General features: G+C 42.3%; 1 protein-coding gene across 2 annotated transcripts in view; it reads left to right on the top strand.

Moving 5' to 3' along the window:
* Window positions 1-27,853, top strand: part of EFHC1 (EF-hand domain containing 1) — a 45,677-nt gene that overhangs the window by 10,332 nt on the left and 7,492 nt on the right. For both annotated transcript variants that reach the window (XM_018039281.1, XM_005696415.3), the window contains 7 exons: window positions 1,003-1,290; window positions 5,350-5,499; window positions 6,638-6,830; window positions 12,003-12,223; window positions 16,146-16,286; window positions 18,480-18,693; window positions 19,026-19,173. In XM_018039281.1, coding sequence (XP_017894770.1) covers window positions 1,042-1,290; window positions 5,350-5,499; window positions 6,638-6,830; window positions 12,003-12,223; window positions 16,146-16,286; window positions 18,480-18,693; window positions 19,026-19,173 — 1,316 coding nt within the window. In that variant the 5' untranslated portion in view covers window positions 1,003-1,041. The remainder of the gene's footprint in view (window positions 1-1,002; window positions 1,291-5,349; window positions 5,500-6,637; window positions 6,831-12,002; window positions 12,224-16,145; window positions 16,287-18,479; window positions 18,694-19,025; window positions 19,174-27,853) is intronic.

The raw sequence follows: 27,853 nt of genomic DNA, 5'->3' as shown, positions 1-27,853 counted from the left end.
TATGTCATTAATACATGTTTACAAGGCACCCCACTTCTAAAGAAATGGACTTGAGATTTGTTTTCATTTTGAAACCAAATGTCATCGTCTTGTCCAAATTTCTTATCCTTTTCACAAATTTGAAGTGGAATTTTTAATGTTGAAATAAGGCTAGTAGAGTTAAGTCTTTAAGGAACACATTAGTAAACTGTCTACCCCTATTTTGAGTATTTAGTTCAGAGGTCAGCAAGCTTTTTCTATAAAGGGCCAAATAATAAATATTTGGGGCTTTGCGACTGACTTAGTCTGCCTGAGCTGCCATAATAAAATACAGACAGACAGGGAGCTTAAACAATAGAAATCAATTTTCCCACAGTTCTGGAGGCTTCAAGTCCAAGATTGCTGTTGATTTGGTTTCTGGTGAAGGCTTTCTTCCTGCCTTTCAGACAGCTGGCTTCTTGCTGTGTCCTCGTATGGCCTTTCCCCAGTGCATACGTGCTGAGAGGGAGGGAGAGAGTTCTCTTCCTCTTCTTAGAAGGCCACCAGTTCTGTTGGATTGGGGCTCTACCCTCAGGACTCATGTAATCTTACTTAGCTCCTTAGCACCTTATCTCCAAATATAGTCACGTTGAAGGTTAAATTTCCAACACTGCATATTGTGGAGGTCGGGACATGATTCAGTCCATAGCAGCAGTCCAACTTCTCAACTCTGCCCTTATCATGGGAAAGCAGCCATTAGCAATTATATGTTATGTTGTATAGTTCCCATGTGTTTTTAAATTTTGTTCTCCTTTTGATTTTTTGACCATTTAAATATATTAAAAACTGTTCTTAGTTGCGGGTTCTATAGAAATAGACAGCAGGGGTAGATTTGTCCCATGTTCGTAGTTTGGCAGCCTTGAAATTACAAGGTGGGAATAATGAGTATTTGAACCTCCCTGAGTGATTCTCGGCGTGAGAAGAGACTTGTTATTTATCGATGAGACACTAACACACCATTTCTCCCACCCTTCTGTATTACAGGTGCTTAAATTTGATGCCTATTTCCAAGAAGATGTTCCTATGTCAACTGAGGAACATTACAGGATCCGCCAAGTACACATTTACTACTATCTAGAAGATGACAGCATGTCTGTCATAGAGCCTGTTGTGGAAAACTCTGGGATCCCTCAAGGAAAGTTAATCAAACGCCAGCGCCTCTCCAAGAATGACCGGGGAGACCATTACCATTGGAAAGACCTAAACCGAGGGATAAACATCACAATTTATGGCAAGACTTTCCGCATTGTTGACTGTGACAAGTTCACACAGGTATAGCATGTGTTTTTGGAAGTTTGGATGTCTGAGGCATTGTTCTAATCTATGAGAGAACACATGTCACTTGTTAGGGTAAGAGGAGGGCATTGATCCTCTGTCCTGAGTGGGTTAATATGTAGGTTAACTTGGCATTTGTGTATGTCATATGTGGCATCGTGGGCTTCCCAGGTGGCACTAGTGGTAAGAGCCTGCCTGCCAGTTCAGGAGCTGTAAGAGATGCAGGTTTGATCCCTGGGTTGGAAAGATGCCCTGGAGGAGGGCATGGCAACCCACTCCAGAGTGCTTGCTTGGAGAATCCCATGGACAGAGGAACCTGGCGGGCTACAATCTATAGAGTCTCACAGAGTCAGACACGACTGAAGTGACTTAGCACACGTGTACCACCACTGCGTGGTGACATCATTTTTTTCATGATGATATCAGTACATATCCTAAATGGATATTTGAGTAATAAAGTTAAACTCCCATTGTGGCTGAATCATTTGGTTAGAAATCAGTTCACATGCCAGTTCAGATAGAGAGCAGTGGAGCTGGGACCCTTGAAGGGATAGAAATATGACCTTGGGCAATTTAGCTTAAGTCTGGATTTACAAAAATAGCACTATCTCTACTAGCAGATATGAGCCAAAAGTTTTTGTGCGATTTGTATTTTTTTGAAATTCATACTTGCTGTATACTAGGGAAACTTGCTATCTAAAAAAATTCCTGGAATAAAACCATTTTTAAAGAAAAACACGTATTGGGAAAAATCTTCATTTCTCTGTTTCGTATGTAATGAATTTTTGACAGCTTTAATTGTAGAGAGAAGAAAAAAAGTGAAAGAGAGCACTTTCTTTAGCACAGAGTTTAGGTATTAGTAAATAATTGCAAATTTGCTTTAGCGAAGATACAGTTCCTTAATTTTTTATGCCTTTAATCCCATGTGACATAATGCCAAATGTGATTAAGTTTTACCATGCACCGAGCCCCTATGAATTCACTCATTTATTATTTTTTTAATTAGTAATTTATTTAGCAAATACTCAATGCCTGCTGAATGCCAGGCACTGTTCTAGGTGCCAGGTATAAAGATTTGCCCTTATGGAACTTATTACATTCTGGTTGGAGGAGACAAATAATAAGCAAACAAATGTTTGTCAGATGCTGCAAAGAGCTATGGATGAAACTAAAGAGGGGAAAGGGGTTGGAGTTGGAGGGGGTGTGGTATGTGAAGGCTGGCCAGGGAAGGCCTCACTGATGAGATGTCTCAGGGGCGGGACCTCAGGGCAGTGAGGGAGGGTGCCGTGGCATCCGTGCTGCCCCGAGAGCAGCCAAGAAAACCGTAGAGAAGGTGGAGGCACCAGACCATCTTTGAGAGACCGTCCCCCTCAAATGGGTCATGATATCTCTTTTTAGGTTTTGAAGTCCTTTTTATCATAGGGAGTTCCAGGATTGTGCCACCAATGAAAAATTATGATATGTTGTATGAATTTGAGGTATCACAATTGTTTTTACAGTCACATCTTTATAGATTGAACATTTGCAAGCTGATCCCTGAGCTGTTGATCTAAGCCAGTTATAGTCACTTCTCATTATTAATGGTAGTTATGTGCAGTACAGTCTTCATAGACACTGAATTAACAAATACTGAACCATTGCTCCTAAGAGAAGTGCAGAGTTGGGTGGGTTCCTACAAGCCTGTGGTCAATACACGGTCTTGTTCTGTGTGTTGTTTCTGTTTACAGATTACTGTTGGTTCATTAACATTGAGGTCATGACCAACAGCACTGTAAGTCATGCCTGAATGAAGCTTAGCTGACAGTTGTAATTTTTCCTTAAGGTACATCACCGCTGCCTTTTGTTTTTTTGTGGTAAAATGTAGATAACATGAAATTCAGCACTTTCACCATTTTTAGATGTACTGAGTACTTAGCGATCCTCTTGTACTGAGAATGTGAGACAGCACTGTAGCACTAAGGTGGGGGGCCACTTCAAACTGCGGAATCGCCTACAGAAAGCACATAAGTGAGAAAAAGTGGCTGGTTCCAAACAGACTGAAAAGGACGCTCAAGGAAAAGGACTGAAACAGGCAGAACTTCCCAGTGTTCGACCTCAGCTGAGAGTGTGCATCAGACAACTCAGAATCCCCACTGCTCCGTGCTCGGCTGAAAAGCTCCACAAGGGTTGATTAAGTTGATAAGGTTGAGCAGGTAGACAGATTTGCAAAAACAGAAATGTGTGGAAGCTGAAGATCTAATGACTGAGAGACAAGAGCTGAGTGTTTCAGGCATTGATGATTAGATTATGCTTTCAATAACTGACCTGTTAGAAGTTGGCTCCTGTAATGGTTTAAAATTTGTCCACATCTTACCTAATTTGATGGTTTTTGCTGTGGCTGGACCTAGGAGTGAATAAGAAAGGAAACTGTCTTTGCAGTGTGATTTGGACAAAGCACCATCTCTATTCACGCACATCATCACCATCCATTCTCATGCCCTCCTCAGGGCTCTGCATAAATGGCCCCATAGACAGAGCGAGCTGCACATGAGATTCCAGGCCCTAGGAATAGCAAGGAAGCAGCAGCGTTCCCAGACCTAACGGGGTCATCCAGGGTCCACAGGTTGTCTGGTGACCAAGGGCACCTTCCTGGAGCGTGGTGCAGAGTAAGAGACCAGACTCTGAACACCTGTGTTGGCGGGCTGCACCTAGGCTTCAAGCATCTGTGCAGAGATGTGGGGAGCCTTGCTTTGTTCAGGCCCACCAGTCTGTGTCTTAGTTTCCTGTCTGGGGGAATTCCCTCCCCCACTTCTTTCTTCTGCTCTCAAAGACACTCCCTTCTCTCTGCTCCTCCAGGGACACTTTAGAATAACCACTTCAAAGAGCTTAGGCTTTTTTCTAAGAGACAGGAAGAATAGTCAACTTCAGGAAGCTTCTACATTCCTGCCAAAACTTTAAATACTAAGATTACAAGCTAGTTAACAGAACTGATACTGGAGCCTGTATATTCTGGCCCTGAATTCTGTACATTTTGTATGGAATTGTCCAAAAGCAAACCACACAATTCCCCAAAGAAATCCACATTAATTTCCAGTTCCAGAATGTAAACAGATCCCAGGAAATTGGTTTTTTTGTGTGTGTGTGTGCTCAACAAAAAAGTTAGTTTGTTGTGCTTTTAAGAACTGAGTTGTATTAAATATATAGTGACTTAATACATATTTGCTCATAATCAGCAAAGAAATTCAAGATCACATCAAGTTCAGATGGCTTTCTTTAACTTTTTCTAGTGAGATTTGAGCCCTTGATTCATCTTTCCTGTTTGATTGAAATATTTTTTGGTCTGAAATAACCAGTGGGTTTGCTTTCTTTTCCATTTTTTTGGTGGGAAGTACTTAATCGTATATTTGTTTTAATTGAGATGGAAAGCTGGGAATTTGATTTCAGCTTGACTTTCCCTTGTGCAGCTTACCGCCATGTGCTCTATGATGGGCTCAATCCCGTCCGACTCTATGGACTGTAGCCCACCAGGCTTCTCTTTCTGTGGAACTTTCCATGCAAGAATACTGGAGTGGGCTGCCATTTCCTACTCCAGGGGATCTTCCTGATGCAGGAATCGAACCTGTGTCTCTTGGGTCTTCTTTATTGGCAGGCGGATTCTTTACCACTGTGCCACCTGGGAACCCCAGCTTGGCCCCATACCTGACATGAATCACATACTGTTCAGACTATGACTAGGCTCCCAATGTGTAAGTATTATATAAGTGTGTATAAGCAATCCTAGTTTTTCCTCTGTTCCTGGGCACCTAAATCTAATTGATCTGAATTCATATTTGGAGCCAGTTGCCTTGCCACCGCATCGTCCATTTTTACTTAAGGTAATTATCAGTTATTGTCTGCATTACAGAATTGGGTCAGTCGGAGGCTTGGTACTGCTAAGACATGCTCAAGCTTTAAACTAATGGTTAATGTGGACAGTGGCTTAGAAATTCTTATTAGTGTTTATTTTTACAGCATCACTTAGCACTTACTTTAAGAAGCTTCAAGAAGGATAATCATTATTAATTTTGAATTACGTAGGTATTTTTGGAAAGTCAAGGAATTGAGCTAAATCCCCCAGAGAAGATGGCACTCGATCCTTACACTGAACTCCGGAAACAGCCTCTCCGTAAATATGTGACCCCAAAGGACTTTGATCAACTCAAGCAGTTTCTCACCTTTGACAAACAGGTAGATGAGTGACCCAGTAGGTTTGTTCCCCAAAGTGGCACTGTTTATTAGCAAACTGTCTTGGTAGGTGTGTATTTGGAAACATTACATCTGTATTTTAACTGGTCGGGTACAGTGCTGTCTTTCTGGGGTTACAGGTACAGGAATCCCTAAGTTTCATGTCAGAGATTCAAAGAAGATTGTGAAGTTAAATCTTGTGAGTTCCACCAAACTTCTCTCTTAAAGTAATTCCTGAGCACCATCTGCTCCCTAACTTTACATTTCCAGCCGCCCACTTCTTTTCCTAAATATGAATTAATCTCCAAGAATCCTTTGGGAAACCTTGAGTGAATTATATTGGGATGTTTCAAAGCTGTTGCATGTATGTAGGTTTCTAATGTTAAAATAGTAATTTCAAAGCATTCCCATTGCAGATGCTTCCTTGTTAAATGTTTTAATACGTTGATGTTTGAGTACTGAATGTTCTGGGTATTTTCCAACTCTTTTCCAGCCTGTCTTCCCCCTTGTGAGATGGTGTATAGAGCAGATCCGAGTCTTCTCTTCTCTGTACTAAAGGGAAAGAGAAAACAGCGAGATCACCCTCAGTGCTTCTCTGCTGCTGTTTCTCTCAGAAATGTAATTCTGTTTAGTACAGAAAATTTTATCTAGCACTACCAAATTCTTTTAAGAACATCCTTTAAACCAGCCATATGACTGTTACTCTTTTGTAAAGATTCTGTTTTTGAGGTTGAAAGAACTAAAATACTGATTAATAAATGAAAATTCTTTTCATACTAGTTATATACAAACCATTCACGTGTATCTTTATTAATACATATAAACCACTGAATGAAGGGCCCACTGCTCTTTTAATTCAGCTTCTCTTTCGCTGACTAATATTTTGGATCAAAATGAATCCTTTCTCAGCACAAACTTATAAGCCTATTACTTAATACTTTCCAGCTGTTGACATCTGGTTTATAATTTCAGATGTTTTTGTATCTTTGGTGAATACTTTTTTTTAAATAACCATCTGAGGTTACTTCATAGTCTTTCTAGCTAATCTTTTCATCATTGATACATAAATGCCAAAGTAGCTAAGTTAAACTCTCCCCTTGTGGAATTTTTTCTTTAAGTCACTGCTTTGGGTTCTTCAAAGGTTCTTCGATTCTATGCCATCTGGGATGACACAGACAGCATGTTCGGTGAATGTCGGACCTACATCATTCATTACTATCTTATGGATGACACGGTGGAAATTCGAGAGGTCCATGAACGGAATGACGGGCGAGATCCCTTCCCCCTCCTGATGAACCGCCAGCGCATGCCCAAGGTTTTGGTGGAGAATGCAAGTATGCGTGATTCAATTTATCCTCTGTTAATTGGGACCTTTCCTGGATCTCAGAGGAGTTACTCAATCATGTGATCATTCCCTTTACACTTGGGAGGTGCCTGCTGTGTTCTGTAGGCTTTCCCGTAACTTCCCTCCGTTACTGGCCCCTCAGTCCAAGCTAGTCTCTGAAATGGTCTGGCAGAGATAACTGATACCCAGATCAAGGGACCAGAAGCAAAACAGCAGTGAGAGATTTATTTAAATGTGGAAGGGCAAGGCTTCTGAACCATTTCATGTCAAGTTTTTAGAGCTTTTCAGAAACAGTCTTGTTTTCATTCAGAGGTGCAGCTTACCATTTCCTTATGTGTGCTTTGGACTTTGCTTCTCACCTCAACCACTTCCTAATCAATCAGGAAGTTTCTGTGTGGAATAACTTGAGGCGGTAAAGATACATTTATGATTCGTAAAGGTGGATCCCCGTCTTATCAGCCCCTGATCTGTCTTTGCTGGTATAAAATAACCTTGTGAACTGGAGTAAAAATGCAGCTGAGACATGTTGTCTGTCACTACTTCTCTGGAATAAGTGGACTTGCTTTAGTTATTGACTTAAGAGTTTAAGAATTTTCTCTTGCAAGAGTGTCATCTTGGGCACATGTACTGACCGATGTTTGGATGGATGACAGAACTCTGTAAATACTTTCATTGTTTTTTCTTTTTTTAACTTTGTTTTTTTGGAACTCAAAGATAAGAAATTCCAGGTATTGAGCAAGAGGTTTGTATCAGGTTTTAAACAAATCGGCCGTCTGAAGGCTAAATCCAGCCCACCCACATGTATTGCTGGGTCTGCAGAGTGTGTTTTAAAAATGCAGAGTTGTTTAGGGGAAAGGAGGTATAGATTTCCATCACTTGGAGAGTGAATAGTCAAAATGTGGTGAAAATACACCTTGATAAATAGGTAGTTGTTAGAAACAATAAACAGAATATACAAGAGAGCGAATGGGTGCATCTGCTGTGTAGAAAAAAAAAAAACAAGGGGCATAGTGCAATACCATTTACATAAAGTAAAACCCAAAACAGTGTAAATAGTACACACGAAACCAGAAAGCAGGACATTAGAATGGTTGCCTGGGAGGCAGAGGAGAATGAGATTGGGGAAAGGGGGATAAAAATTGTCATCATTTTTAAATAAAGAGTTAACTTTAAAACCCTCTTATTTTAAGAAGTGAGAATAAGTGCTTTAACAGCTTCCATTCTCAAATAGCAATAACTGGATTGGTGCCCTTGTTCAGCTTAGTCCAGCTGCTGCCTGCTCTGTTCTACTTAGCTCCCATAGAACCCTCCTAGAGTTCCATGACATTGGACTGTGTGCTAATTTTGGCCTTCCAGGTGCTTAAATGAGCTGAAATGCCTGCCATCTGGAGCTGACAAGTGTTAGAGTTATGATTGAGAGGAAGAATGGGAATGTATTCAGGGTGGCATGAAGAAGGGTCAGTAAATCTCATGAAGTCACTCTTAGGTTCCTTGTTTATCTGCATTATCAATGTGACCTATGTTTAAACTTTTGAACATGTAATCGTCTGCTCCTATAACTTCCCAAATTTTAACAAAATCTCCATCAGAGGTAGATGGAGAGGTAGCCAGCTGACCTATGTATGATCCTTGAAAAGATAGGAGACATATGTTTTTGTGAAAGTTACAAGTAGTCTTGTGGTAGCAGGACAGAAAAAGCTAAGCTCCCATCAGCTAAATAATTTCTTTAACTGGAAAAAGAAATGGTGTTAAAGCATCTGATTGACTTCCAGATGCCTTTATCTAGTGGGTAGTTCTTATTGAATTCAGTTAAACAAGAGTTAAGTATCCACTCTGAGAACCATGTCATGTGCTAAGTGCTGTGGAGGATAAGATAAAATTGCTGCCAGACCTAGAATGCCTGTCCTTCAGTCACTTTCAGTGGCTGGGAGACAAGTCATATACACATTCAGAGTGCTTAAACAGTAACACAGGTGCCCCAGGTGATCTGATTCCTGATTCGTGTGTCATGTAGACAGAGCTCAGAACAACGGGTGTGAGCTAGAAAGACCGAGGAAGCCTTTACAGGAGAGCCTTTACAGGGTTAGGTTAGTAAGACCTACCCCTTACTTGGAAAAATCTTATATACAGAAAAAAATGATTCCAGAAGTAAAAATCTGAGACGTAAGAAGCAGTAAAGAAAGAAAATGGTAAAATGTAGGTGAATCTAAATAAACATTGACTATACCCACTCCAGTGTTCTTGCCTGGAGAATCCCAGAGACAGTGGGCCCCCATCTATGGGGTCACACAGTCGGACACGACTGAAGAGAGTTAGCAGCAGCAGCAGCAGCAGCAGCAGCATACAAGCTGAAGGAATAATGTTGAATTTAAAGCGAAAGTGAAAGTTGCTCAGTTGTGTCTGACTCTTTGCGACCCCATGGACTGTACAGTCCATACAGTTTTCCAGGCTGCAATATTGGAGGTACTGCTCCCTCCTCCAGGAGATCTTCCCAACTCAGGGATTAAACCCAGGTCTCCTTCATTGCAGGTGGATTCTTTACCAGCTGAACCACCAAGATTGAATTAAAGGGGGTTAAGAATATCAAGGTAAAATTAAAGTGTATTACAATAATGATATTGGAGCAGTGATAGATTAAGAAAACAAATTTTGAAAAGTGGGTATTTTTGTGGATTATTTATTTTCATCTAAATAGAATTAACTTACAATACTATGTTGGTTTCAGGTGATCTGATACTTGTATACATTACAGAATGGTCACCAGGATCTGTCTAGTTACCATCTGTCACCATACCAACTTATTATTGACTGTATCCCTATGCTGTACGTTACATCCCTGTGACTCATTTTACCGCTGAAGTTTGTGTCTTTTAATCTTCCTCCTCAGTTTTACACTCATCCTATCACCCTGCTCCCCTCCGGCAACCACCAGTTAGTCCTCTGTATCTCTAAGTCTGTTCCTGTTTTGTTAAGTTTATTCTTTTATTTTACTTTTTGTTGTTGTTGTTCAGTCACTGAGTCTTGTCCAACTCTTTGTGACCCCATGGACTGCAGCACGCCAGGCTCCCCTGTCCTTCACTATCTCCTGGAGTTTGCTCAAACTCATGTCCATTGAGTCAGTGATACTGTCTAAACCTCTCATCCTCTGCCTCCCCTTCTCCGTTTACCTTCAGTCTTTCCCGGCATCAGAGTCTTTTCCAAAGAGTTGACTCTTTGCATCAGGTGACCAAAGTATTGGAGCTTCAGCTTCAGCATCAGTCCTTCCAGGGAGTATTCAGGGGTGATTTCCTTTAGGATTGACTGGTTTGATTCCTTGCAGTGCAAGGGACTCTCAAAAGTTTCCTCTGGCACCACAGTTTGAAAGCATCGATTCCTTGGTGCTTGGCCTTCTTTATGGTCCAACTCTCAATAGCTTTGGCTTTATGTACCTTTGCTGTCTAGGTTTGTCATAGCTTTCCCTCCAAGGAGCAAACATCTTTTATGGCTTCAGTCACTGTCCACAGTGATTTTGGAGCCCAAGAAAATAAAATGTTACCACTTCCCCATCTATTTGCTATGAGGTAATGGGACCAGATGTCATGATCTTAGTTTTTTGAGTGTTGAATTTTAAGCCAGCTTTTTCATTCACCTCTTTCACCTGAAGAGGCTCTTTAGTTCCTCTTCACTTTTGACCATTAGAGTGATATTATCTGCATATCCGAGGTTGCTGATATTTCTTCTGGCAGTCTTGATTCCAGCTTGTGATTCATCCAGTCTGGCATTTCACATGATGTACTCTACATATAAGTTAAACAAGCAGGGTTCCAGTGTATAGCCTTGATGTATTCTTTCCCCAGTTTTGAATCAGTCAGTTTTTCCATGTCTACTTTTTAGATCCCACATGTACGTGAAATCGTACAGTATTTGTCTTTCTCCAACCTAATTTACTTAGACTAATAACTCTTTAGGTCTCGCCATGTTGTGGAAAATGTCAAGATTTCATTCTTTTTTATGGCTGAGTATATTCATTGTATGAACGGATAAGAAAGAGAAAGACAAATATCATATGATATCATTTATATGTGGAATCTAAAATAAGACACAAGTGAACCTATTTATGAAATAGCAACAGACTCACAGCCATAGTGAAGGCTAATTCTGTGTTTGGAAATCTGTTGATTTCCCCGGATGAACAGATTACTGGAACCGTCCACACTGACTGTCCCTGCCTTCTGCCACAGGATCACACTGGCCTCATAGCATTGATCACAATTGTAATGAAACCACTTTTTGTGTGTTTAGAGTGTTGTCCCAAACAGTGCTGCCTCCATCAAGCCAGGAATTTTATCCATATTATTAACTGTGGTCACTAATAATTTGTTAGATGAGTGGATAAATGAGTGGGTGAAAGTGAAAGTCGCTCAGTCATGTCCAGTTCTTTGGGACCCCATGGACTTTAAGTCCATGGAATTCTCCAGGCCAGAATACTGGAGTGGGTAGCCATTCTCTTCTCCAGGGGATCTTCCCAACCCAGGGATCAAACCCAGGTCTCCCGCTTTGCAGGTGGATTCTTTACCAGCTGAGCCACAACGGAAGCCCAAGAAAACTGGAGTGAGTAGCCTATCCCTTCTCCAGTGAATCTTTCCAACCCAGGAATCGAAGTGGGTTCTTCTGCATTGCAGGCGGATTCTTTACCAACTGAACTATCAGGGAAGCCCCCAAATGGGTGGGCAGTTGAACTAAATGACTTGGATCCTCCCACCCTAGACCCAATACTCTGTCTTTATAGAAGGATATTTATTCTTTTCTCTTGTGATGATTCCTTCTAAGCCTTAATTCTACTGAGATTAGTGACCTGTGGACAGAGGAGCCTGCCTGTCCATGGGGTTGCAAAGAGTCGGACACAACTGAGGACTAACACACACCCAACAGGGATATCAGAAGCCTAATATGGGAGAGAGACTTTACAGAAACCCCCTGGGCCGTTACTTATGGGTCCCCCTGTTCACATATAGAAATATGCAGCCCTGTGTTCTGCTGGGAGCGTGGAGGAGTCACTGACCCTCCGTCAGAGCTGAAGCCCACACCGCTCTGTTCTCAGGATTGCCCGGCCGTTGTGTGCCTATCTTTCTTCCCATCCTCATTCCTTTTTCTCTCTCCTCTTTCTGCTGTTTTTTGTTAGAGAACTTCCCTCGGTGCGTGCTGGAGATCTCTGATAAGGAGGTGTTGGAATGGTACACAGCCAAAGACTTCATCGTCGGGAAGCCGCTCACTATACTCGGGAGAACTTTCTTCATTTATGACTGTGACCCATTTACTCGGCAGTATTACCGAGAAAAATTTGGAGTCTCCGATTTACCACGCATTGATATGAGCAAGAAGGAACCCCCTCCTATGAAACAGGTAATGGGACACTGGCTCTGAGGTTAGTGAGGGAGTTCGTCTTCTGATCGAGGACTTTAAGGACAAAAAGGGCTCTTATATGAACACCCAATTAAAAATGGGCAAAACATATGAAATAGAGCAGTTCACAAAAGCAGAAATACAAATGGCTAAAGAACAGATGGAAAGACCCTCAACTCATCATTGAAGAAATAGAAATTAAAATACTGAGGTTTGGGATTTTTCATTTAAAAAGACTCAACAGCATCCAATGTTTGCCCTAATGTGATGAAATAAGCTTTTTCCTGGACTGCAAATAGGTGACCCAGTGAGCAAAGCTCTGAAAGACCGTTTGTTATCATTTTAACTTTTCCAAAGTAAAATATTACCTATCTCTTGACCCAGAAAATCTGGTTTGGGGATTATAAAAAGGAAGGTGTAAGGACCTGTATTGTAGCAATTGTTAATAATAAGGTGTTAGAACATTGGCCGAATAAATTATAGTATATCCAGCCATACAATTAGAAGACTGTAAGTCTCGTTAAAAAAAGGAGGAAGTCTGTACATACTAGCATGAAAAAAATGTCCATAACATTTTTAAGGGAGTGTGAATACATGATGTGGCACTAATTTCTGTAGATTACTGTATCCAACATCTGCTTCCGTCACTGAGGAAAAGACCTGGAGGAATGTTTCCCCAGACAATCTACAGTTGATAGTTATCCAATGGGCAGAAAGGAGGGAAAGAGGGAAGTGGGAGATGACCAGGGACCTGTTTTTTATACTGTGTGGTTTTAATTTCACTTTCCATACCAAGCTGTGTATTACCTTAATAATTTTTTAAAATTTTTGATTAAATTCCAGACCCCTAAGGCATTTCTTTCTTTTTTAAAAAATTTGCCTATTTATCAAACCTTTCACTTAAAAAGTGATTGGGAGCAAAAAAAAAAACAAAACCTAATTAATTGAAGATGTTGGAAGATGGTGTTCTTTAATTGTAGTATTGCTGTCCTTAAAAATCAGGCAGAACCCCAGAATTCAGTTCTGTGCACCTCAAAGCCCACTGTGATCTGAGAGTAAGTTCATGGTGTCTTTAATGCACCAAAATAGTAATCTAGTAAACTTGGGCTTTCAGAATGGCTCAGCCACGTATTTTAGAGTTTGAAGTAACAACTGCATGTTTTCAGAATTACACAGCCAATTCCAGAAGCATCTCAGGTATCAAGGCCCACAGTGTCATAGACCAAAGGCCCTGGCGCTATTACACCTGTCTAGGGGAAGAACAATTCACACAACCTCTGTGTGTGTTGCTTGTGTATAATAAGATAGTGTGTGAGCATCCACGGCCCATCTTTATTTTGCCAGCATGTAAAATTATGTCAGCGGCCTCTTTTCAAAAGACAGTGCTTGGAAAGATGGAATGATTGAGTTCCTCCAGCCTGGCCCCTACTTTACCCACATCTCTTGGCCCAAGCCGCTTGTGTATCTGCTGAGTTACAAGGGTTCTGTGTCCTGTTTTATCCCCTGGACTTCTGCTAATGCTCCTTCTCCTGCTTGAACCACTTTTGTATCATTTCTTTACATGGCTCTCTCTTACCTCTCACGACTTAGTGTAGGCCTTCTTTCTTCCAAGAAGCAAGTACCTTTAAGCTCTCCTCAGTCATTACCCCTTGGCTGTCTAAACTCTACCCAATGAAGTGGGGACACAGGGATGGGAGGCTAGCAGTTTCTAGAGGCACCAAGCCAGAGTCAAGCCAATGGGCAGGGACAGAGCTGGATATGAATTGCATATATTTCATTTGAGAATCGTGACCCTCAGATCAGGAGTAAGTCCACATGGATCCAGAGGCCACATGAGCTAGATCTCAGACTCGTTCCATCTGGAGACATGCTGGTAGGGAGGAGGAAGAAGCCAGGGCCAGGAGGGCCCATCTTCCGTGGAGCCAGCCTCAACCCAGAGTTTAAAAGATGAGGGGCTCTCAGACTTTGTGTGTGTATGTGTATGTGTTAAAAAAAAACCCTGGGCAGGAACTCTGGAGGGTGGGTCATTGGAACAGGGGTATCTAGGAGTGGCGATGTCCGCAGAGGAATAGCTCTAGTTTGGAACAGGACCCATGCAGCAGCTTGGCGTATGATGGAGTGTGAGAAGCACAGTACCAGGGCCGCAGGCAGGAGGGCTGATATTTAGAGAAGGCCTGCATCCCAAGAGGGGAGATGAGATTCGATTTGAGAGAAATAGGTGGAAGCCTGTTAAGACACAAAAGGGATTTGGCAGGAAGGTGCTCAGAAGCTTACCTCCCTATTTCAAACCCCTTAACCTCCCCTGCACCCCCCAACCAGGTTGCTGTCACTGTGTATTGATATTAGATTGTGCCACTGCATTTCTGCTCCTTACAGGTAAGTTAGAGCTCAGCATGTGGGCAGTGCTATGGGCTTAGCATGAGGGACTTTCAACCAAAGTTGCTCTGTCCATGGCAACTTACGTATTCCCTGCCTACTGGTTTCGCATTTGGGACAAATTAGTCATTATCCATCTACTGGATCCACTAATCACACTTCCCTGGTGGCTCAGACAGTAAAACCATCTGCCTACAATGCGGGAGACTGGGGTTCAATCCCTGGGTTGGGAAGATCCCCTGGAGAAGGAAATGGCAACCCACTCCAGTATTCTTGCCTAGAATATCCCATGGATGGAGGAGCCTGGCAGGCTACAGTCCATGGGGTCGCAAAGAGTCAGATACGACTGAGTGACTTCACTTAGTCACATTCTAGCCATGCAGATCATATTAATCACATACAGCCCAGAAGTGGGTGAAGGATCAGTGTTCTAAGCACTTCACCTTGAATGAACATAACAGAGTCCATGGTTTTTGAGGGAGTCTCCATTATAGATGGATCAGGGCTCATACAGACTAATTTGTTAAACTTGCTGAATACAATATGTTTGAAGATTTGGGGAAGGTATCTACAGGTGAAAGCATGGTACGAGCAAGTTTGCTGAGAAAGCGCAGAAAGGATTCAGAGAAAAAGAATTCAGCTGCAGTCTGCCTGGCATTGATGAGAGGGAGGAAACCTCTGAGTTATTAATACTTAGGTTTTTGACAAATCCCAGCATCCTGTAGTGGTACCTTCAGCCCTTTATGGAGCCTGAGTTCATGACAAACATAAGTTCACCCTGTACTTCCACACTCACCGAATAATCTTTGCATCTGGAATTCAGCTCCATGAGTTTACTTCTTCACCAGGAAAGGGGAGTCCTGTGGGGACAGTGAGGGTTCTGAGTTCTCAGTAAAGTATGACTGTCATTACTATGAGGCAAAAATCAAGAAATAAAAATATCAGAAGTATGGAGGTGAATAGGGAAAAAAAAGGAGCGTTGAACCAAGCCCTGACGCCTCCACCCCAGCCCAGCTCCAACACACAGATGTGCACACTGTGGGTGAACTGAGAAAATGGTTTCCAGATCTACCAGGTGGAGACCTACACCCCAGAACAAAGAAGTCACAGGCCCCTGGGCCTTACCATGCTCCAAATCCATGAGTACCAGGGCTGGGGAGCAGGGCAAGGCTCTGCTGTGGCGGTAAGGGGTCAGTGGACGTCAGCGATGTCTCAGTCCAGTCTGGAGGATTACTTTGTAGCATCATGAGTCACTTGTGTGAGCAGTGACCAAGGGCGTAAAATCTATAAAGAGGAACGGAATATGTGATATGTTGTGTTTTCCGATTGCATTTGAATATGTAGAAATTACTTTTAAATATTTTCTAGACTGTATGGTGGATTCATGTTGATGTATGGCAAAACCAATACAATATCGTAAAGTTATTAGCCTCCAATTAAAATAAATAAATTAAATTAAAAAAAATAAAAAACTTACAGTTACCTTTAATGAAATTTTAAAAACAAGCAGCATCTGCTTTATTTCTTGCTTCCTTTTTTTCTTCAGGAGTTGCCTCCCTATAATGGTTTTGGCCTAATTGAAGACTCTGCTCAAAATTGCTTTGCTCTCATTCCAAAAGCTCCCCAAAAAGATGTTATTAAAATGCTGATGAACGAGAACAAGGTGCTTCGTTATTTGGCCACACTGGTGAGGACAGCCTTTCTATCCTGAGATTCTGTTGTGTCTCAGTACTGTGCACAGTTGTCCATTTTGTCTGTAAGCTAGAGAGTAACAGCTGTCGGAGTTACGTTGAACTCCAGCCTTCAGGCAGGGTGGGTGGCATTAAGCATGGTGCTCCCGAACCAAGACCTAGCTCAAGTCCTATCTGCGCTCAGAGTCTCTCTGAAATCATTAATCTGTCCTCTCTAGCCCTCACATTTTGACCGACTGTTTGGCCTTTTTTATTAAGCAATTATGAAAGCCTTGACTTATATTCAAAGTATCTGTCTCTCTGTGTGCCTTTCCAGTGAACTGTCATTTCCCTGACAGTAGGGACCATGTCTTTTATATTCATTAAATGTAACAAATGGAATTGTACTAATTTAATAGGTAACTTTGGGAGGTCATATGTTTAGTGGCTAAGAGGTTTGGAAAGAGACAAATTTAGATCCTGAATGTTCCACTCAGTGGCTGAATTGCCTGAAGCAAATTACTGATAAGAATTCAAAGGGTAATGTCTTTAAAAATAGAAGAAAAAAAATAGAAATAGAAATATAAGTGTTTTATTTAGAAATGTAGACATAAATAGCAGAAATTGACATGTTACTCTGGCAATAGAAATGTGTTTGAAAAATGAGAACATAGTTAACTGATATATTTTTTGAAATGTTGAACAAAGCTTTGAAACGAGAGTTCTAGTAAATTCTAGGCCAATTAGAACACTCCACACTGTAAGAATTCTGGTAGGGCAGAAACCAACACAACATTGTAAAGCAATTTTCCTCTGATTAAAAAATAAAATAAAAGAATTCTGCTTAATGAAGGCTAAGTTCTTTGAGTTACTATTAAAGTTCAAGAGGTTTGTTGAATTATAACATAGTAATTGTGAATTCCTTGAGGGCAGGGGTAGTGTCTCTTTAGACTTTGTAGGCACTCGATAATTATTGGTTGAGTTGGTAAATGAATTTATTTACACATACACTGTCCATGAGTCAGGCAAAATAATGTTATACTCATTTTATGTTTTGAAATATAAGAATCAGAGAGGTTAATTGGTGTGTCCCAGGTCTTAGTGCTTAGACAGAGGCAGAACTGGAACTCAACCTAATGAAAACTCTTAAGTTGAAAAGATACATGCACCCCAGTGTTCATAGCAGTACTGTTTAAAATAGCCAAGACATGGGAGCAACCTAAATGTCCATCAACAGAGGAATGGATATAAAGAAGCTGTGTGGAAGGGTGTGTGTGTGTGTGTGTGTGTGTGCGTGTGTAAAGGAATATTACTCAGCCATAAGAAAACTGGAATAATTTGCAGCAACATGGATTGACCTAGAGATTATCATATAGTAGAATTTCAATGAACAAGCCTGGAAGAAAAGAATAAGGTAGAAAATTAGCATTATGCACACACCACAGTAAACTTGTTGCTGACCAGATCCATCAACAGATGCTAAAATTAGTGGGAAACCCTTTGGGGAAAAACACGATTTCCATAGTTTACAAGCATCTCCCTCAAAATATTTATTAACTGCAAAGGGAAAGATGGTGACTTCCTAGGAGAGAAACCTACCAGGCATCTTCTTAACCAAGTGATCAAGATCAGCGTCACCAATAAAAAGACGTTTTGACATCATGGACTCCTTTGATATGCACAGAAAAGGATCTTCATAAATTTTCCTCTCCTTTAAAATTTTCTTTTTAAAATTATGTATAGAAATGGATTTGTGTAAAGGCATAGACTTTGCATAGTTACTTTAGTGTCCTTGAAGCTGAACATAATGTTAGCTGAGAGGTTTCAGACTAGCCACCTTTGGGTAGAATATAGCCCATATGTTATCTCTGGCCTGCCTGGTGCTTTTAAAGAGTTGAAGTCAACATGTTAAAGTCAGGGATTTAATATAGTAATCGATATTTCTATCTTCTCATGAAAAATTGGAAGATCTACTAACATTGGGCCTGCGTTCATTCCCACAGGCAACAGTCAACTGGTGTGAGTTGGAGGAGCTTCCCTTTGGTGAAATGTACCCTGTCCAGGCCTCCAGAGTCCCCCTATACGGTTCATTCATGTTATATTGCATATGTTAGGCTTATATTGTAGCCTAGTCCCTGTAGGTATTTTAGTTGGCGGCATCTGCATAGGCCGTGCGTCTTCATAATGTCCTCTTTTCTTCGCCTTTCCAGGAGTCCCCCATCCCAGAAGACAAAGACCGCCAGTTTGTCTTGTCTTATTTTCTGGCCACTGACATGATCAGTATCTTTGAGCCTCCTGTTCGCAATTCTGGTATCATTGGGGGCAAGTATCTCGGCAAAACTAAAGTTATCAAACCAGATTCCTCGGTGGAAAACCCTGTATACTATGGCCCCAGTGACTTCTTCATTGGTGCTGTGATTGAGGGTAGGTCTCAGCAGAGTTCAGGCTTTCCTACTGGCTTTATTGAGGATTTAACTGAGTGAACACTTGTACAAGGCATTAGTCTGCAGTCCAGAAGTACATGTGGTTCAATGTCTTAATGTCCTCCTTTATCAATTAAACTGTAAATTGGTTGCATTTGTTGGCTGTAGATGGAGACTCGGAGCTCCCTAAGCACTGAGCAAACTAGTGCGTATTAGTTTGGAGAGCTATTTAAGGTTCATTAGTCTAGGTCATAAATACATGTCTGTGAATTTTTACTCTTGGTTGCCTGATAAAAACATAACCAGGCTAATGTATTTCTACCTTCTCCCCAGTGTTTGGCCACCGGTTCGTCATCCTTGATACAGACGACTACGTTTTGAAATACATGGAGAGCAACGCTGCCCAGTATTCACCAGAAGCACTCCTGTCGATTCAGAACCGCATTCAAAAGCAAGAGGCTCCCGCACCAGAATTGGATGGGTATGTCTGACCATCTGAGATCCATTTTGGCTTTGGCACAATGAGATATTCAGGAAACAGTTCTTAACAAAATGAATGGGTAATCACATTTTAGCTTTTCAGGTTTCCCTCACCAATGGAAATTCTTATACACTGGTGGTGGTTGTTTAGTTACTAAGTCGTGTCCTACTCTTTTGTGTCCCCATGAACTATAGCCTGCCAGGCTCCTCTGTCTATGGGATTTCCCAGGAAAGAATACTGGAGTGGGTTGCCATTTCCTTCTCCAGGGGATCTTCCTGACCCAGAGATAGAACCCGTGTTTCCTGGTTGGCAGGTGGTTTACATAGGTTACCTGGGTCTAATATAGTAACTTGGGTTTCCTTGGTGCCTCAGTGGTAAAGCATCTGCCTGCCAATGCAGGAGACACCAGTTCAGTTCCTGGGTTGGCAAGATCCCCTGGAGAAGGAAAAGGCAACCCACTCCAGTATTAATGCCTGGAAAATCTCATGGACAGAGGAGCCTGGTGGGCTGCAGTCTATTTTGGGTCTCAAAGAGTCAGACATGACTTAGTGACTAAAAACAATGATTAAGACAGTGGCTATAGCGGAGATGAGAGGAGGAGGAGGTAAGGATGATGAATGTTTCTGATCTGAGCAGCTGGAAAGGAGGAGTTGCCACCAGCTGGGATGGAGACGTATATTGTAGGTAGAGGAGGGTTTTTTGGAGGCGGTGGGGTGGTGGGGATGTTTCAGTGTTGGACATACTGGGGTTTAAGATACCTTTAGATACTCAAGTAGAGTGATCGAACAGGCGGTTGGACATATAAACCTGGAGTTCAGGTGAGAGGCCTAGGCTGTGGGAGTTGTGGGCATATAAATGATATTTTAAGCCACGAGACTGGGTGAAATCTCTAAGGTAGCCGTTAGAGACAGAGAAGAAAGAATAGCTCCAAGGATTGCACTCTGGAGTCCTCCAGCAGTAAGAGTTGGAAGAGAAACCAGTGAGGCAGGAAGAAAGCTAGGCAGGTGTGGTGTCCTGGAATCCAGGTGGAGGGTCCAGGCGTCCCCTTTTGCCCAGAAGTTTATAGTGGGATTATAAATGTGACCACGCAGACAATCTTTGCGCCAATGGGAAAATTCACTCTTGTTCTGCAGCTTCAAAAACTTTTTGTCAAAACATGAGAAACTCTGGTTACAAATGTATAGGGAGATTAAAAAATAGTGAAATTGATTTTTATTTAGTCCCCTGTAATTTTAAGACATTGCCAACGCTGAGGATTAAAAATGTTTCATTTCTTTGTAAAAAACTATTAAGAGTAGTTGGAATAGTGCTTGCCTTCTTGTCACACAATCTGTGATTCAGAACGAGTATCTTTTCTGTGCCTCCGCAAATCATCAGATTCCTTTCCAAGTTTGAATCAACTTCCGATGTTTTTTTATTTTCGCTTTTATGTTATGAATACATCCTAGAGTTCCTTTAATGACAGTGAAATATCTCAGAGTCCTTTTATGTGAAGTTTTTGAGCTTCCCAGGTGGCTCAGATGGTAAAGAACCCGCCTGCACGTGGGAGACCTGGGTTCGATCCCTGGGTTGGGACGATCTCCTGGAGGAGGAAATGGCATCCCACTCCAGTGTTCTTCCCTGGAGAATTCCATGGACAGAGAAGCCTGGCAGGCTGCAGTCCATGGGGTCACAGAGAGTCGGACACGACTGAGTGACTTTCACTGCACGTCTTGCTGGCATCTGGGATATCATGATTCTTTTTGTCCCGATCATTTCCTCCTCTTTGCATCAGTGAGCTGGCCTTTGCTGGGGTCCTCTGGCTGCACATCGAGTTTCTCGAACGGCAGCGGTGTCCACATTCCCACAGTGAGCTAGTTCTTCTCTAACTCCCCTGTGTTTGACCTGAATTCTCCTTTCTAGCTCTGTCACTTTTGATTTTATGCTGCACTCTCATCTTTGCTGGCCAGAGTTCTCTCTTTCATTGTCCATTTTTGCAAACTGTCACTTGAGTTTATCCTTTAGAGAAAAGGAGGCAGTGCAGCTACAGACTTTACTATCTGTGTGTGGCTTCAAAAACACATGCCTGGTTACTAGTTACTGACAGATTTTGAAGAGAAGATATGCTTGTCGTTGATTGTGACACACATCTGCTATTTATACAGTAACTTGTGGGCTAGAAATCTGACAGTGAGTTTTCACTTTAGGCAGTAATTCACAGTTAATGAACTGTGGTAACTGAAAGTCGAACCATGTTGTTGAAGGACTGGGTTATTTAACCAGTAAGCTGTGGTAACTGAAATTCATGCATATCTGAGCCGTGCGAAGTCGTAATTGTCTGCACATCAATGAAGACAGTGATTCGCTGTCTCAGGTGAGGATTTAGCAACAAGTAGGGGGGACTGGAAGAAGCACAAGCTGGAGTCAAGATTGCCAGGAGAAATATCAGTCACCTCAGATATGCAGATGACACCACCCTTATGGCAGAAAGTGAAGAGGAACTAAAAAGCCTCTTGATGAAAGTGAAAGAGGAGAGTGAAAAAGTTGGCTTAAAGCTCAACATTCAGAAAACGAAGATCATGGCATCTAATCCCATCACTTCATGGCAAATAGATGGGGAAACAGTGGAAACAATGTCAGACTTTAATTTGGAGGGGCTCCAAAATCACTGCAGATGGTGATTGCAGCCATGAAATTAAAAGACACTTACTCCTTGGAAGGAAAGTTATGACCAACCTAGATAGCATATTCAAAAGCAGAGACATTACTTTGCCAGCAAAGGTCCGTCTAGTCAAGGCTATGGTTTCTCCAGTAGTCATGTATGGATGTGAGAGTTGGACTGTGAAGAAAGCTGAGTGCTGAAGAACTGATGCTTTTGAACTGTGGTGTTGGAGAAGACTCTTGAGAATCCCTTGGACTGCAAGGAGATCTAACCAGTCCATTCTAAAGGAGATCAGCCCTGGATGTTCTTTGGAAGGAATGATGCTAAAGCTGAAACTCCAGTACTTTGGCCACCTCATGCGAAGAGTTGACTCATTGGAAAAGACTCTGATGCTGGGAGGGTTTGGGGGCAGGAGGAGAAGGGGAAGACAGAGGATGAGATGGCTGGGTGGCATCACCAACTCAATGGACATGAGTTTGAGTGAACTCCAGGAGTTGATGATGGACAGGGAGACCTGGCGTGCTGCGATTCATGGGGTCACAAAGAGTTGGACACAACTGAGCGACTGAACTGAACTGAGGGGGTCTGGCGACCTCAGTGAGGACTTCCACTGGAATAGGGGAGTGGGCTTAAGAGATGGGAGGAGAGGAACTTGAGGAAGTTGGTGCAAAGGGGAATAGGGAGATGGGGAGTAGCAGGCAGAGGAAGTGGAGTCGAGAGAAGGCTTTTCTTGTTTATAAGAATAAAGAGCAGCAAGTTTGTATGTAAATGGGAATAATTCTGTAGGGAAGGAAACATTGATAAATCTGTGAGAGAGGGGACATTTCTGGTATCTGTGAGAGACAGTGGGGTGTTCAGGACACAGCGGGAGGAACTGGCTTTAGATGGAAGCATCGGTCATTCATCTCGGGCAGTGGTTCACCAATGTTCACATTTAGGAATGTTCACATTCAGAGGTCAGAGAGCAGCTCTGACCTCACAGACTTCCACGAGGGTCTCGAGAAGCTCCCAGGGTCCCTGGATTGCTCTCTGAAAACCATAATGTGTGTGCCAGGCAGGAAGGCAGGGTGTGTGGGTGCAGGTGCTGGCGGGTTGGTTGAGGGGTCCACACATGGGTGAGGGGTCCTTCTCATTGTTCTGCTGTTTTCACTATAGCAGTGCAGTAGGAAGAATGCAGATGTGGAGATGTTGGAGATTCCGGGAGGAAAAGTTGGGAAATGTTCTATTGACTCTACAAATAAATAAAATGAATATAAAAATAAAGTGAAAATAAATACATACCATCATTTTACCTGCTACTAAGAAAGAAAGACTGTCAGTTATAATTGAGACTCACCATCAATTTTAAAATGCATCCTGATTCTAGAGATGTGAAAAATATGAAGGAAAATAAGTCTCTTTGGCTGGTGAAACATGGCAGCCATCTAGGGGAGTGGGAGGCAGATGGCACGAGGGCCATAGTTTGGTGGCTGGGCACCAGGAATGGCCAGGTTTGGATTCATGGTACACATTTAACTCGAGTACTTCTCAAAAGCTTTTTTCTGTAATTTCCCCATTTCTCTGCAAATACCAGGAACACTGGAAAGCTTCTTGCTTTGGCATACTACAGGTGGGCTGTTTTCTCCCCCTTTGTTTAGTAATGAGGAAAAGATAGTATCAGGTCACTTAGAGTAAGATACGAATGGCAATAAATTCAAGTTCTGGGTTAAAAGATCCATGGCTATCCTCGTTCTGACCCTCACTTCCGTTCTTTTCTCTTGTGATGAGTCAGGGCTAAATGAGAGAAAATGCTCAAAGGTGCTATGAACCCAGGGGTCTCGCCCTTCGTGTCTTAGAGCCGTACTTCTTTTGGCTCCTGACTCCACCCATCTGGTAAAGAATCCCCACTCTAAGGAAACACAGACCCTGTATTTGATCGTTGCTAAGAATAATGAAAAAGGTTTCTATTTGTCATGCCCAAGAACTTTTTATGTCCAGTGTTGGCTGCTGCTGCTAAGTCACGTCAGTCGTGTCCGACTCTGTGTGACCCCATAGATGGCAGCCCACCAGGCTCCCGTCGCTGGGATTCTCCAGGAAAAATCCTAGAGTGGGTTGCCATTGCCTTCTCCAGTGCATGAAAGTGAAAAGTGAAAGTGAAGTCGCTCAGTCATGTCTGACTCTTCGAGACCCCATGGACTGTAGCCCACCAGGCTCCTCCGTCCATGGGATTTCCCAGGCAAGAGGCATTGGCTACTGGATGATGAAATTCGGAGTTAGCCATCTTCTTTCTCTGAGCCATAAAATTAAAACAGTGCCCACGTGATTGGAGTATTGACTTCATCTGAAATTCTACTCAGGCTTAGGTCCCTGCACTGGCAGGTGGACTCTTTACCACTGAGCCACCAGGGAAGCCGTCCATATTCACTCTGCAGCTGGTCTCAAGTAGATCCAGTGTGAGTGGCTTTCATTTTCCTACTCTTTGCCTTGGAATGTTTCTTTTCTGAGCTCTTTACCTTCTTGTCATAGCTAAGTAGCTCCCATTTCTCCAAAGTAAATTCTTTTGTGTCTGTCACTGCCTCCTTTCTGACTGCATTAGTATCCAAGTACTCTCCAGAAGTTGTTTCTTGAGGTCACTGATTGTTTTCGGATGTAACAGTCTCTTGTCATTTATTCATTAGTTCAGTGATATTGGAGCTTGCACCACGTGCCGGACCTTAATAAACACTCAAGGCAGCCAGATGAGAGAATAGGAGTTCATTGTCTAGGGCAGAGGTTGGCAGACGCTTTTGGAAAGAGGAGTAAATAATTTAGGTTTGTAAGCCATACCAGCATCTCTGTTGTAAACTACTCAGCTCTGCCTTTGTGGGGTGAAAGCAGCCGTATACAGTGTGTAAATGAATAGGTGTGACTGGATTTCACTTAAACTCTATTTAGAAACACAGGCTGCCCACTGGCTTTGGCCTTTGGGCCAGCCCCCCTGGTCTAGTGCTCAGCCTTTTGATCTACAGATAAGGTAAACTGATTTTTACCACAGTGCCTTCTGACTCATCTGCCCACTGCCATTCTCTTCCTTAATCCATCACATCAAGTTACCAGGTCGCGAGTTATCATACCAGTCATGCTGGTACTTGACTCCAAATTCATCACACTAGTTTTCCTCTGCCCATTGTATTGAAGTGTTATTGACAAAACTGTGTAAAGTGTACAATGTAATCATTTGATATACATGTACATTGTGATGTGATTACCACAACCTAGTTAGTTAACACATTCATCATCTCACATTGTTTGTTGTTCAGTCACTCAGTCGTGTCCAGCTCTTTGTGACCCCATGGACTGCACAAGCCAGGCTTCCCTGCCCTTCACCATCTGCCAGAGCTTCCATTCAGTCACTCAGTCGTGTCCGACTCTTTGCAACCCCATGAACTGCAGCACGCCAGGCTTCCCTGTCCTTCACTATCTCCCTGAGTTTGCTCAAACTCACGTCCATTGAGTCAGTGATGCCATCCAACCATCTCATCCTCTGTCGCCCTCTTCTCTTGCTCTGAGTCTTTCCCAGCATCAGGGTCTTTTCCAGTGAGTCAGTTTTTCGCATCAAGTGGCCAGAGTATTAGAGCTTCAGCTTCAGCATCAGTCCTTCCAATGAATATTCAGGACTGAATTTCTTTACAGTTGACTGGTTTGATCTCCTTGCAGTCCAAGGGACTCTCAAGAGTCTTCTCCAACACTACAGTTCAAAAGCATCAATTCCTCAGTACTCAGCTTTCTTTACTGTCCAACTCTCACATCCATACATGACCACTGGAAAAAGCATAGCTTTGACTAGTTGGACCTTTGTTGGCAAAGTAATGTCTCTGCTTTTTAATATGCTGTCTTGGTTTGTCACATCAGGTGGCCAAAGTGTTGGAGCTTCAGCTTGAGCATCAGCCCTTCCAGTGAATATTCAGGGTTGATTTCCTTTAGGATTGACTGGTTTCATCTCCTTGCAGTCCAGGGAGTGCAGTCATCTCACATAGTTACCATTTATTCTTGTGTGTGACTGGTGGGGATGCTTAAAATCTACTCCCTAAGCAAATTTCAAGTATACAGTACTGCTAACTATGGTCACAGCTCATTTATGTTGTCACAAACGGCAAGACTTCTGTTTTAAATCCATTCATCTGTCAGGGGACACTTTGGTTGTTTCCGTATCTTAGCTGTTGTGGATAATGCTGCAAAAAACAGGGGAGCACATGTGTCTCTTTAGTAGAGATACTAATGTTGTATCCTTCATTGAGATAAACCCAGAAGTGGGATTGCTGGATCGTATGGTCATTCTGTTTTTAACTGTTTAAGGAGCCTTCACACTGTTTTCCATAGTGTAAAATATTTTCCAGCTTTTATTTTCCATAGTGGCTGTGCCAGTTCCCACTGCTGTTGGTGGGAGTGTAAAGGGGTTCCCTTTCACATCCTCACCAACTTGTTCTCTCTTGTCTTTTTGATAATAGCTATCCTAACAGCTGTGAGGTATCTCCTTGTGGTTTGATTTCCATTTCCCTGATGATTAGTGACATTGAACATCTTTCCATGTACCTATTGCCATTTGTGTGTCCTACAAAAATAGCTATTCAGTTCTGCTCATTTTTAAAGTATTTTTTTCTTTGCTGTTGACACATGTGAATTCCTTATATATTTTAGATCTTAACCCCTTATCACATCTATGGTTTGTGCTGTGGTTTGAATGTTTGTGTCCCTCCAAAATTCATGCTGATACCTGATGTGATGCTATTAAGAGGTAGGGCCTTTGGGAGGTTATTAGTGGCTATATAAAAAAGGCCTTAAAAACTCACTAGCCCCCTTCCACAAGGAAGGAAGGACACAGTGAGAGAGCTGTGACCCAGAAGAGAGTCAGCACTAGCCGCCATATGTGATCTGTGGCACCAGGATCTTGGACTTCTAACCTCCAGAACTATGATAAATACATTTCTGTTGTTTGTAGGTGATCCAGTCTCTAGTATTTTGTTATAGTAGCCCGAATAGATAGAGTTTCCAAGTGTTTTCTCCCATCCTGTTGATTCTTTTGTATGTCGGTCATTTCCTTTTCTGTGCAGAACCTTTTGACTTTTATGTGGTTCCACTTGTTTGTTTTTGTTGCCAGTGCTTTTGGTGTCATATCCGAAAAATCATTGCCAAGAACAAAGTCAAGGACCTTCTTCCTGTGTGTTCTTGTAGGAGCTTTAGTTTTCAAGTCTTATGTTTAGGTCTCCAGTACTTTTTGAATTGTATAAAATAAGGATCCAGCTTCATTCTAATTATATAGAATAGTGGATATCCATTTTTCCCAGCAACATTTATTGAAGACTGTCCTTTCTCCATTATGTATTCTTGGGACCCTTATTTCTGGGCTCTCTGTTCTATTCCATTGGTATATGTGTCTGTTTTTAATGCCAGTTCCATACTGATTTGATTACTATAGCTTTACAATACAGTTGGAAATCAGGAAGTGCCATGCCTCCTGCTTTGTTGTTCTTTCTAAGTTTTGACTGTTTGGGGTTTTTTGTAGCTACATACAAGTTTTAGCATTTTGTTTTCTATTTCTGTGAAAAATGCCACTGGAATTTTAGTGGGGATTACATTGAATCTGTAGATGGCTTTGGGTGGTATAAGCATGTTCAATTCAGTTGCTCAGTCGTGTCCAACTCTTTGCGACCCCATGAACTGCAGCATGCCAGGCCTCCCTGTCCATCACCAACTCCCGGAGTTCACTCAAACGCACGTCCATTGAGTCGGTGATGCCATCCAGCCACCTCATCCTCTGTCGTCCCTTTCTCCTCCTGCCCCCAATCCCTCCCAGCATCAGGGTCTTTTCCAGAGTCAACTCTTCGCATGAGGTGGCCAAAGTATTGGAGTTTCAGCTTTAGTATCATTCCTTCCAAAGAACACCCAGGACTGATCCGCTCTAGAATGGACTGGTTGGATCTCCTTGCAGTCCAAGGGACTCTCAAGAATCTTCTCCAACGCCACAGTTAAAAGCATCAATTCTTCGGCACTCAGCCTTCTTCACAGTGCAACTCTTGCATC

The sequence above is a fragment of the Capra hircus genome, chromosome 23 (genome assembly GCF_001704415.2).
Source record: "Capra hircus breed San Clemente chromosome 23, ASM170441v1, whole genome shotgun sequence".
Lineage (NCBI taxonomy): Eukaryota > Metazoa > Chordata > Mammalia > Artiodactyla > Bovidae > Capra > Capra hircus.
This window is presented reverse-complemented; position numbering and strand designations above follow the sequence as displayed.